The following is a 13825-nucleotide window of genomic DNA, read 5'->3' as shown; positions in this document are numbered from 1 at the left end:
CTGAGTTTTATATAAAGAAACCAAGATCTAAAAGTTCACATGAAAATCTAAGAAACAGGTTAGAATTTCTTCACAACAAGAGATTCAATAAATGGGGAAACTGCATTGAGGCATTAGAGAGTATATAAGTCATTACTGCAATTTAGCAATAATGACTCTCTAATGCCCTTCATGCTGTAAATTTAAATATTGCAAGAGGTGAAAAAAGTAATAAAAAGATCAATTCTATCTTTCAAAATTAAAAAAAAAATCAACAAACCTTTGAAAAGAAAATAAATTAAACTGAAAAAATTAGTCTGTAAAAATATTGCGTTTAGAGAAAATTAAATCTATAGAAATGACTGAATGAAATCATCAAACATCAAAATAGGCTGATGGACAGTAATCATTAAAAAAAAATGATGGACAAAATATTGATAACAGAATTGATGAATACTAGTAAACAAACTTGAAATGTCTGGAAAGCAGCTGAAAAGAAACTGTGAATTCTGAAATCTTTAATTATGAAAGCAACATCATGAAAAATATTTAAAAAATCATCATAATTATGAGATTCCGACTACACACACACACAGGCTAAAATATTTGATAAAGGAAGCTGTCTTTCAGTTCCAAAAATGTTGCCTTCAAGTTGGCAATTAATCTCATTGAATCCATTTGATTTCTGAGATCCACTCCATCAGTTTAAATGTGGCTGAGACCATGCAGCTGAAGATGGGATTAAATATTGAACTTGACATTGTCAACATCCAGAAATGCTAATGCATTTCTGAATGCTGACAGTGTCAAGTTCTTTCCAAATATCCTTGTTTTTAATATGATATTGCCACTGATGCCATCTGCTCATGCCTTTAATCTTTTTCATATCTGTGATCTCTAGTCATTGGTCAAGTGTTTTACTTCTGTCCCAGCTCTCAGATCCATAAATTAAAATTGGTTTGAACACTGTCCACTGTCTTGTATACAGCTAATTCATTAGTGTTTAGGCTAATTTCTCTCCTTCCATATACATTAATTCAGTTGACTTCCTACCATACCACATTTTGTTGATTCTGTTGTCTATTCCATATTTAATTTATCATCTTCACTCAAAATCGTGCCGAAGTAGCTGAACTGTTTTACTTGTTCTATAGGTTCTCCATTCACAATGAAGTTGATATTTTCAATGTTTCTGCATATTTTCATTGTCTTTGTCTTTTTAATGCTGACCTTCATACCATATCTATTACAACCGCTATTCAATTTTGTCAGGGAATCTTGCAGACTTGTAGGGGATTTATTTAGAAGAATATCATCATCCGCATAAAGCAAAGAGCTGACATTAACATCTCCAATTTTGATATCAGATTTAATACCAATTTCCTTCATAATGTGATCCATATAGATAATGAATAACAGAGGGGATAATGTACATCATTCTCTCACACCAGATTAAACATTAAACAATCTTCCTGTGCTTCCTTCAATTCTAACTGCTGACTTGCAACTCAAATAAAGACAAAGTATTGCTTGATATAATGCACCATTGAAACCATATAACTGTAGCATATTGAATAGCTTCTCTTTTGGCAAATTGTCATATGCTTTTTTCGACAAAACTTAAATACAGATCTTTGTTATATTCCCATGACTTCTCAACAAATAGTTGAGAAGTCATGGGAATATAAAGTGAAGTGAAGATCTGATCATGACAGACTCTATTTGGCCTGAATCCAGGTTGTTCTTTACCAAGCTTTTCTTATACAATTCTTCTCAACCGTTTCTCAAGTATACTTGCATAAATCTTACCAGGAACACTCAGTAGGGAAACACTTCTGTAATTCTCACATTCAGTTTTATTTCCCTTTTTATATATGGGTACTATTAGAGCTCTACTCCAATCATCGGGAATTTGGCCCTTTGTCCAGGCCTTCTGAACTATGCAGTGCAGCCACTGTAAGACTTTTATACAACTGTACTTCAGCATTTCTGGTCAAATATCATCTACTCCTGAATGATATAATCACGTAATCACAAGAAAGATATTTATTTAACCAAATATTTCGGTCTGGAAATAGCAGACCATCGTCGGTGGTATTACAAGAACAGTTTAAAAAATATACAAGCTAGAATACTAACAATAGATCGTTGAAATTAGAACATGCCGCGTGATGTTATATCACTAAATATGAAACGAAATATTTTGAAGTAAAAACATGATTGAATTTGCTATTAAAAAAAAAAAAAAAAAATTAATGAGTAATCTTGATTAGGCTTTCCCAGATTTTTGATATAGATATGCAGTCATTACGATTCAGGTTGGGATGATGGAGCAAGGCCTCCACGCTTTCCTTGAACAAACGTTCGAACCTATAACGGGATCTATGTAAGAGGCGCGTTTTGGACCAAAGGATGCTGTGGTCAGTTTCAATCCCGTGTTGAGCCAAACCAGACTTTTCAGGTTTATTGTGAAGAATGGATGATTGATGTTCTTGGATTCTTTTTTCAAGAGAAAAAACATCACGCGGCATGTTCTAATTTCAACGATCTATTGTTAGTATTCTAGCTTGTATATTTTTTAAACTGTTCTTGTAATACCACCGACGATGGTCTGCTATTTCCAGACCGAAATATTTGGTTAAATAAATATCTTTCTTGTGATTACGTGATTATATCATTCAGTCTTATGTCGCAAGTATCCTTAAAACAACAAATCATCTACTCCTGCCACCTTTCCACATTTCAAACGTTTGATGGCTTTTTCTACTTCAAGCATGGATATGTATTGACAGTTGAGTGTTTTCTTACCACTGTGCTATCACTGCTTGTTTCATTTAGCAATATTTTGAAGTAATTACTCCATACTTCAAGGATATCTTTTTCTCCTGTTTTCATGTCACCTTTATCCTCTCTAACTCCTTTTACAGCACTCTTTCCTGCAATTCTAAGCTTCCTCAACAACCTCCAGAATATTTTGCCACCTTATTGATATTTATGTTCTATGTTCTTACTGAAGTATTCCCGTGACTTTTGATTAGCTAGTTTTACACAGTGTTTAGACTTCTTACATTTGTCTCTGTATTCTCTAAGAGCACAAGCTGACTTATTTGCCAGGAACTTTTGATATCCTTCCTTTTTTTCCTTCACTGCCTCTTTAACTTCCTGTGTCCACCAGGGAGTTCTGATTTTTCTATCCTTGCAGACAACCTTACCACATGCCTCTCTGGCTGAATCAATCAATGTTTTCTTCAAGGCTTGCCACTGAATCTCCAAGGTTTGGTTCCTGTTTTCAAACTCTTTCATTTTTTCTTCAATAATCTTTGTGTATTTTAGTCTACAGTTCAAATCTGAGAACTGATCAACTTTTATTCACTTTAAAACTTTCTTACATGCTATTCTTTTCAATATGAAATTCAATGTTATCCTGCTCAAGACTAAATGGTAATCACTCCAATTTCAAATCCTCTGTACACTCTGGTGTCATGAACCAGGGAGAAAACATCACTATCAACAATAACATAGTCTATGAGACTTTTCTTATTCCATGCCTCTTCTCTCCATGTAAATATGTGCACATTTTTATGTTGGAACATTGTGTTAGTAATAATCAGTCCATGTCCTGAGCAGAAATCCAACAGGTATTTGCCATTATTATTAGCTTTGCTCTTTTCTCCAAATTTTCCCAAAATATTTTTGTATGTTTGACAATCATTTCCTACTCTGCTACTTAGATCCCCAACAAGGACCAACTTTTCCTTTTTCATTGTCAGTTGCTTTCTCTAAAGTCTCAAAAAATTCTTCCACTTCTTAGTAGAACCTTCTGTGGGACGATAGGCACAAATAAGTCTCACTGTCCGGTTTCCCATTCTGATATTTGTCCACATCACTCTACTTGAGACTGCGTGCCATTCAAAAAGATTAACCTCGTATTTAGTGTTGAATACTATGGCTACTCCTCCTTTTCCTAGATTGTCATTGCTTGAATATAACATTTTGTATTTATTGCTCAGAAAGATCTGACCAGTTTTTGTCAGAGTATTTTTAAACTATTTTTTGTGGGAGACATTGAGATCTCAGATAAAATTACATTTCTTTGAGTGTGGTACATTGTATTTGGTGAGGAAGAGATAAAGAGAAAGTGGGGCATGCAGTAGGAGGTGGTAGACTTGCAAAAATGCCACCCACACAGAGGGAACTTGATCTCCTTTCTATACATGGCCTCAACAGTTTCCCCTTGTAGCTACAGTATTTGGTCTACCTCCAGACACAAACTGGCAAAATACATGGTTGCAGGATTAGACACTAGCTGAATGGGATACCTCCAGATTTGTTACTAACTGGTTCAGTCCCATGTACTAACCAGCAGTGACCTGCAGAACTGTTTTACTGCTGTACCCTTGAATGGGGGAAGAGTACAAATCCCCTAGAGTGAATGTGTTATGTCATTGAATGTATCACCTTCACTACATGTAGGAAGTGTATTGGGGGGATATGAGACAGAAACCACAACAATTACTCTAGCAACCAAACATGGCTGTAACCACTTCAGGTTTCTAATAAGCAAGGTGGTGGTATTTCATTGGGTGATGAAAGATACCTACCACCCAGAGGTCTAATTAGCATTTCTAAATGCCAATTTCTAATTGGAATTTCCATCTAGGGAAGATATACTTTGCAGTGGCAATGCTCACCAGGTTCACCAGAGCCCCATTTGTGGAAACAGCAATGTAAATCGGACAGCGAGAGATCTGAGATTCTTGCTTGAGGTTGTGCAAAAGAAAACGCAGAGAGGAAAGATTGTGTGTGTGTGCTGCCCAGGAATGATAGTGATGAGTTGAGTAGTAATACTGAATAGCATAATATCCAGAATGTGTCAGAGGAGAGGATTTGAATATGTGGATGCTTGGAGAGCATTTGAGGACAGAAGAGAACTGTATGCGAGATACCGCTTGCATTTGAATGAGGGACTTGACTGAGAGAGGCTAATATAATCTGAACATCGACAACCCTTTAGTAGCCCCATTATAAGTATCACTTTGCCTCTGAACAATTATTACTACACAACTAGCATACAAATAATACATGTGTAGTGTGGCATCCTTATATAATAAATACCACACTACACACAAAACAGAACATCTAGAACGTTAACCTCTATAACAACCTTAAATACTAGACAAACTAAATCGTATCATATTTCTTAACAATAAAGACTTCTTTTTATCTTCTATTCTTACCTTTTTTTTTTTTTTTTGATGTCATCTAACTTCCTATAAAGATAAGATTTCACTTCTGATAACTTTAACATCCAGTCTTTCTTTGAATAAACATATTACATGTATCATCTTTCAACATACATAAAACTGTTTTCTCTTTTGTTCGAAGCATAACTTTGCCTCTCAACAATTATTACTATACAACTAGTATACAAATCAGAAATCTGTCCAAATTTAAAATGCTGTTTCTACATCTGCAATGATACACCTAAAAATAATGGACTCAGTAAAAAAGAAAGAAACAGGAGGTATTAACTCATCTCACTGAATTTTATGATTTCTTCCACAACAAGAGATCATCCTTTAAGAGAGAAATTCAGGACATATCTTGAGCTTACCATTTCACATGTACAGCGCTGATAACAGCCAAGAATAATTTCCTGATTGTCACTAACTCTGGAAGTCAATGACATAGGTGACAAAACATGGTCTTAAATAATTAAAAGTATTTCTCTAGCCAGTTCTATTAATTTTAATAAAAAAAGAATGCATGGTTCCCATTAAGATTATGCGTTTCAAATAATGGTGCAAATTTTTGTTTGAATTGCTTGTCTAAAATTATGGATTTTTATTCTTTTTTATCAAAATATTTTATTGCAATTTACTAGGTGCAATTTTATATTACACAAATATCCAAATAAGGAAACTATTCCCCATTGTGCCCAGTTAAAGATGAAGAAATAATTTGATCTGTTCATGTTATGACATACTAACCTGTTTCTAGCATTAGCCTAGCAGATGGTAGTGATGCTACTACATCCAAATTCTCTCTTGTTTTTAAAGAGCTAGTATAGCGACAGAAATATTTAAAAACACAGTTAACTGAAATGTAGTGAATATTTTTCAAAGATGTTATTTAATGGAAAAAAACTTTTAAAAAAAATGTAAAATTTTACATAAAACAGTGACATAAAAAAAACTTTAAAGCGACAGGAATAAAGAAAGTAATATAAAATGAGGTTAGCAAGTTTTTTGCTAACCACAATTAGTTAGCAAGAACTCGCCAAGCTCAGACTGTGGTTTTAATTTTTTTTAATATCGATCCCACAAATGTGAAGTGGCAGAACCTACTGCTGTGCACAGAATTTAAGTGAAAGGTGGGAAAGAAGGAACTTATTTGACATTTTTCTTTAAAAGCTGGAAGTTGTAAACGTTGGAGAACTGTTCATAAGGAAAGTTGTTCCAGAAAACAGAAACAGACTGAGTTAAAGAAAAAGAAAGTAGGTCTGATGAGTTCTCAGCTTAACTGCCAACTCACCAAAATCATAGTTGGGCTGCAAAATAATGTCTGATGCTGCTGCTAATGTTTTAACAGGCCTGATGAAAAGAGGAATGATAGATTCTAATTTGATGAAGCAGTGTCAATAGAAGTACACAAGCAAAGACAAAGCTCTGTTGAAATGAGCCAGAGAGAGAGAGAGTTCATTTATCTGCTGATTCATCCTCTTCTAAGACAGCATTAAGAATTTTTTGAAATGTTTTTGTATACTACCTGAAATGTGTTAATGTTCTAAGGTTGAGCAGATTTGGGATTTGTGCAGAACTAGCAACTGAATGGGTGAAAAGTAATGTCTTTAACAAAAAAAAGGATAGCTAGTTTCTTATAGACCAAGAAGGCTGTTGATATGATATAGTATTTATCCCAGGTAATACTACAGGTAAATGTCAGCCCAAGAAGAAAGATCTAATCCTGTCAGGTGATTTATGTATTATTGAAAGGAAAGATGGATTTAAATCCTTTTTATGAGGAAGAGATAAGATTGCCTGGACTGGTTGTAGAAGAAGGCTTGAGGCTTTGGGATGTTTGTGCTGAGTGCTAAATGAGTAGGAGGAAATGAGTGTAGCATCATCAGCAAAATCAAAAATGGTATTACCAGTTAGGAAGAGAAGATCATTTATATTATTATTATGATGTGATCCCTCCAAGGAGTCCAAAGACTTATCAAGGGAGAGCACCTACTCTACAGCTCTCTGTCTCCACCAACCACAACAAACCGCAACTACCATCATCATCATCTAACGCCTACCACCATCACTAGTATTTTCACAGACAATTACAAACATCCATGCCCACACAATTACTTATGCTTTTATGGAATTGAAGAGTTTTGTACTTTCTTAAAGAAAGCATACACTTTATTGGTGTATTTCATCCTGGAGGAGTAAATTTTAATACTAGAGGGATAGTGCATGTTCGAGGTTTAGAGGTGCAGGAGGAGAACGCGTTCCAAATACTGAGTACTCCGGATGTCAGTAAAGCTGTGGGACTGGATGGTATTTCACCACGAGTTTTGAGAGAATGTGCTAAGGAACTGACAGCTCCTTTGACCTGGCTTTTCAATGAAAGTCTGGCTACAGGAAATGTGCTCAGGGAATGGAAGGAAGGTAAGATAGCGCCATTGCATAAGGGCGGTAGCAGACTGGAAGTGTCTAATTATAGGCCAGTTTATGTGTCATCAGTAGTTGTTAAGATCTTGGAGAAATTAGTTAGGGACCGTATACAGCATTGGGCAGATGAGGGTAATGTTATCTGTGAGAGTCAACATGGATTTTTGAAAGGGTGCTCTTGTTTTAGCAATATGTTAGCCTTTTATAATAAAGTTACAAGAACATTAATTAGATGAGGGAAAGGCATATACTGCAATTTTCTTAGACTTAACAAAGGCATTTGACAGGGTGCCACATGATAAGCTGATATTTAAGTTGCAGCACATGGGTCTGGATGTCAGATTGGTCAACTGGATTCAGGATTGGCTGTCTGATAGGTATCATAGAGTTGTGTATGGTGGAGCAGTTTCAAGGAGGCAGAGGGTTACAAGTGGGGTCCCACAGGGCTCAGTACTAGGACCTATATTGTTTAACCTTTATATCAATGACATTGTCAGTGGATTGCAGGGAGATGTTCAGTTGTTTGCAGATGATGTGAAGCTGGGAAAAGTTATCAGTAATAGTGCAGATGTAGCACCCCTGCAAGAGGATTTGAATAAGCTAGACAGATGGGCAAATGAATGAGAGATCTTGGTTTAATGCAGCAAAATGTAAGGTCTTGAGGTTTGGGACACATCGATGGGACGCTGCATACTCTATTGGAGGAGATATACTGGAGGAAGTAGGGGAGACAAGAGATCTGGGGTTGATGGTTGATAGAAATCTGAAATTCAATGGACATATTGCAAAGGTGAAGGTAACACAAAGGATTGCTGCAATAATGAGAAGCATGCTGACCTGCAGAGATAAAAGAGTTATCATTCCATTGTATAAGACCCTGATCAGACCACACTTAGACTATTGTTCTCAGATTTGGTCCCTAGGATTTGAAGGGGATAAATAAACTGTGGAAAGGGTATACAGTGGCAGATAAAAACAGTTTCAGGACTGTACAATGTTAGTTATGAGGATCGGCTGAGGGAATGTGGACTGCAGAGTTTGGTGGACAGAAGAAGAGGCGATATGATTGAGACTTTTAAACTGTTGAGAGGTGGTTGCAGGGTTGACACTGGGGAGTTCTTTCGCTTGGTTGAACAACAGGAAGCAGAGATGACAAGGGGCCATCCCTGGAAGTTATGAAAGGAAACTGTGAGCAAGAGGGTAAGGAGTGGTTTCTTTGCGTGGAGGGAGGTTGAACCGTGGAATGCATTGCCAGATAGTGGTGAGAGCGAGAACAGTCAATACGTTTAAGGAGTGGTATGATAGACTTTGTGTTTCCTGGGAGGGACCTCACACGTTGAGTCTTGAGAGACTTGTGTTTCCTAGAAAGGACTTCCCGCGATGAGTCTTTTGACTCCTTGGAGGCCTAAATAATGATGATGATAATAATAATAATAATAATAATAATAATAATGAGTAGAGATTAGCCCTGATTAATGAATTCCTTTGGATTTTCCTTGGATTTCAAGGAAATAATTGTGGAAGAATGACATTGTTAGACAAAAACGGGAGTAGTGTGAGATGCAAAAGACAATTTAGTTGTTTAATGATCACTTTATTGAGGTATTTCATCCGTGTGTTTTGAGAATGCAATGGAACTGATAATTCAGTTGACTTGGCTTTTCAATGAGAATCTGGTTATGGGTAACGTTCCAATTTTTAGAAGGAGGGTAAGATAGTGCCATTGCAAGAGAATGGTGGTAGAATGGAAGTGTCAAAGTATAGAGCAGTTTTTGCATTTCTTCTATAGTTGGAGATTCTGGAGAAATTAGTGAGAAATTATATGCAACATTGGGCCAATGAGGATAATGTTATCTGTGAGGTTCAGCATGGAGTGCCTTTTATAATAAAATAACAAAAAATGAGGCAAAGGCATATAGTGTCTTTGGGTTAGAAATGAAACAATCAATCAAAGACCACATATATGAGAGTTCTCCAAAAAAATTAGGATACAGGTAGCCTCAATGGCAGTAAATTAGAAATGAAAACATTAGGAAAGAAGATGACATTGATAGCATTCCCGAATATGTGAGCAGGACTAATCTCAGGTGATATTGTTACTTAAACAGAATGAGAGAGGTAAGGTTAGCAAAATAGTAACCTGACAAATAAGCAGTCCCAGACTAACAGCTGCATCAGCCATTGGCAAGCCCTCTCAAGCCAAAACACCACAGAACCCTAAGACATCAATGTGATATGTCACCCTATGCTGCCATTAAATAAGCATGCCCCTGGGGAGGTACAAGAAAACAAAATATAAATCTTTTTACATATGGCGACATTTATAATAATGTATTATGTTATTTGTAATACCTTGAACTGTAGTTCCTCCTGCCCTCCAAAATTCACAGAATGTTTCATTACATATTAAGATACAGTTATGAATTCATACAAATTATGTTAAGCTAAGTTCTCTGCATAACATGTAACTGGTGTAGCAATATTAATAATGCCATTCGGTCTAATTAGTTTTGATGTTCAATTGACAAAAACTGCCAGAAAATTAATCTTGTGCAACTTGTAGGAAAAAAAAAAGAAAAAAACTGCGAATAGAATTTTGTTCTGAAAAGATCATACACACAAAGCAAATATTACAAATTTGAACAGAAATACCTTTACTGCTAGTTTTCATGTTATGCAACCTTTGTGAAGTAGCTCTACTTTTTACTATTGTTTTACACTAAAAAAGGTACAGGTACCTGCTCCCAAAGTGAAATACATTTCCAATTCTCTTGTGAACAATGTGAAAATGAACTATCTGAAATATCTGTGGTTGAATAGGTTGCTAACACCCTCCCCCCCATTCAAAAATAGTTTAATGCTATGTAACATAAGTTGCACATTTTTTTCTTTGTTTCTTTTTTTCAAATCATTGTTTTTAAGGTAATTGTGCCAGATAATTTATGAATTTTCAATAATAAAGCTGAAGATGTGGTTATTATAAGTTAAAAAATTATATAGTCTTTGGGGGTGATTAGGCATAATTAATTCTCACAAAGGTACTGTATCTGTTTACAAAAGAAATAACAGTATTTTTTTGTTTAGAAAGTCTGCTAATCAATCAAGAAATTTCTGAGGTCTACTAGGCTGTTTGAGGCCCTTCAGTGTGTTCCTTCTGGAATGTGTGTTCTTTCTTCTCTTTCTTAGTATGGTGAGTAATCTTAGCTTTCAACCTGCTGCTAGGGAAAAGAGGATCATCAGGTAGTATTTCTAACCCAGCTTATAACAGAAATAGTGAACAGCAGCAGCACAGTGATAATAATGTTAAAAACATTTTTTTAAGTAAAAAAAAAAAAGTAACTTTGTATGGTATAATAAATGATTTTTATATAGTGAAAATATAACATTAAATCTATTTGTGAAACAGAGCAATTTGGTTGTCTGCTATCCCTTCAATTTACAACTTGATGCTATGTCAAAAAGGAAAAGAAGAAATAGTCTGGTTCTAGAAGCATGTTTCAGCAGACACCACAGTATTATTTCTTTTCTAAAAATGGTAAAATCAAGTAACATTTCAGATACTCAAGTGCCTATGTAAAACTGTAGATCAGTAGTAAATTAAATAGTAGATATTTATAAATCAGTTTCCTAGCATGTCAAGAGATGATGCAATTGGAATTTTTCAAAATGAAAATAAATAATCAATTGGCATATGACATAATTCAGACATTCTCATCAAATATATTTAAAGTTAACTTGTATCAGTTAAATGATAAATGTGAAAATTGGAAATCTTGAAATATATAAAGTGGAACAATTTAAATATTTAGTGTAATGATCGCTAGCCAACCTAATGAGATGTTAGAAGAGAAAAATCGAATAAAAAGAGGTAATCAGGGTTTTTGCTCTCTCTTTCACACACATGTACATTCAGTTCAAAAGATATTCATTGGAAGACTGAAGGAAAAAATACATAATAAGTTGATAATTCATCCAGTTGTTAACTATGGATATTTTGAGCAAGGATGGAGAAATTGAATTCAGCTTTTTGAAGGGAAAATCCTTAGAAAAATATTTGGCCCACTGAATGATAATGGTCTCTGGAGGATCAGATACAACCAGGAGTTATATCAACTTTATAAAGAACCCATGGTATCTAATATAATCAAGTTCAAAAAGCTGCAGTGGGCAGTCTCATAATCAGAAAGCAATAATGCAATTTAACATCATTTGTTCTTCATAAAAATGGAACAATATAAATAAAAAAAATAAACAAACAAGGAAAGCAAAAAAAAAAACTTCCAATAATACACATACTGGCCACTGAATTTGAAACCTTCATGGAAATATACGTAAATGTCACTTGTGCAGCGTATATTTGCAAAATGCTTGATCACGTGCATCACCACGTGTTCTAGGCAACTATTTTAAAATGTTGCTGATCAGTAATCATCAATAGTGTTAATCAGAATGAGAAAAACAAAGGATCTTTCAGAGTTCAATAATGGGCAAATGTGGGTGCCCAGTTGGCTGGAGCCATGATTTTTGCAACAGCAAAGCTGAATGGTTTCTCAAAATGTGAGCTATCCTGGGTGTTTAATCAGTAGAAAAATAACCCACATTGCTTGTCTAAGAGGTGTAATTGTGGTCCTAAGACAAATTGTCAGGAACGAGATGAGCCACCGTAGCTCAGTCGGTATAGACGAAGCTCTTCGGTCAGAAAGACCTGGATTCAATTCCCGTCCATGACATGAGTAACCTTTATCTGGTCTTTTTCAACAAAAGGTGAGTTAGCTGGTCTCATACAGAGATTTTTTTTTCACCCAGAAACTTGTTTTTTTTTTTTTGTCCCACAGAACAGACAAACCAGCCCATGAACACACATGGATAACAGTCGGAAATACTTAAGACATTTATATTAAGACCAGCCATAATCCTTATTCATCAGCTACATGAAGATCCCGAGCTCAGATAAAAATGAGGGGAATTGAGATGGTACTGTAATTTCCTGTAAAAGGGACCTCATGGCCATTGCATCATCATACGCTAAATAAATAAAATAAGGAAGGAGGAGATCGCCGTCATCCAAGGAGATTTATACAGACAAATGGAACTTTCTGTGTATAGCAACTAACCAAAACATTTAATGAAGGCTGTTTGCAACCCATATCTAACCAAACTATGTGCAGGGAATTGAAGAGGATCAGCATGCTGGCAGATGCTAAAGGAGATCCAACATAGTATTAAATAAAATTTCTAATTCAGTAGCTAGTATGTGTAGTTATTTCAATAAATTTTATTTGAAAATTGCATAAAAATAATTTCAAGTTTGAATAAAATATCTTGTTCTGCTGCACTGGTCTGAAGAATAAAATATGGTAAATATTATAGTAGTATATAAATTCATTGTTAAAACTGATCTCATGTTTAAAAATGCATCGAATTTATTTTAATTTCTTTCATTTAGTAATATAAAACAAATTTCACATAGAAGAAATTCCTTTTTATATCGCTTGTGAACAAGCAAAATAAATAAAATGGAAAGAAAACATTAAAATATTGAAAGAATTTCTGATAGAGGAATTTTCAAACAAATCAGTTCCAGTTAATGCCTCTATAATCGCCATTAAGGGATGCCATTACTCTTATAGAGTAATGGCATCCCTTAATGGTAAACAAAAAATTATACAATAACCACAGTGATTAACTTTAATGAAATGAAAGTACAGATATTTCATACCGAAAATAACAGTATATCATCAGTGCATAGAAACAAGCAAATTAAAGAAACCAGAATACAATATACACAAAACAGTCAGTGGTTTACCAATTAAAAACTGTTGCCGTGTGCAACAAATCAGTATTAGTAAATAATATTATTAAAAACTATTTTTGATGGTTATATAAAATAAGAATCTTCCAAGCTTCTGGGAGAGAGAGACAATTGCTCCGAATGAGATTTGGCCAATGTAAAAGAGCTTCACAACTTTCTTTGAAAAGGTGTTCATATTTAAACCTGCTTCTATGGAGAAGACAAGCTTCATCCCACTGCATACTGTTTAGTGTCAATACTATGTTGTGTCAGACCAGACTTTTGGGGTTTCATGTATTTGATATAATATTAATGTTCATTAATTATTTTTTCCACAAAATGGACTATCTGTCCAAAGTATGTTAGATTATATTCACAAGGTATCTGGTAA

At 34.8% G+C, this 13825-nt stretch overlaps 1 protein-coding gene across 2 annotated transcripts in view; it reads right to left on the bottom strand.

Annotated features, from left to right (window-relative positions):
- Positions 1-13825, bottom strand: part of LOC150095289 (deoxyribonuclease TATDN1-like) — a 336553-nt gene that overhangs the window by 96017 nt on the left and 226711 nt on the right. For both annotated transcript variants that reach the window (XM_090410767.1, XM_090410769.1), the window contains exon 9: positions 5970-6040. In XM_090410767.1, coding sequence (XP_090266893.1) covers positions 5970-6040 — 71 coding nt within the window. The remainder of the gene's footprint in view (positions 1-5969; positions 6041-13825) is intronic.

This window comes from Typopeltis vanoorti, chromosome 20, assembly GCF_054136105.1.
Source record: "Typopeltis vanoorti isolate ZY-2024b chromosome 20, IOZ_Tvanoo_1.0, whole genome shotgun sequence".
Classification (NCBI taxonomy): Eukaryota; Metazoa; Arthropoda; class Arachnida; order Uropygi; family Thelyphonidae; genus Typopeltis; species Typopeltis vanoorti.
The sequence above is the reverse complement of the archived record's forward strand: the minus strand, read 5'-3'. Positions and strand labels throughout refer to the sequence as shown.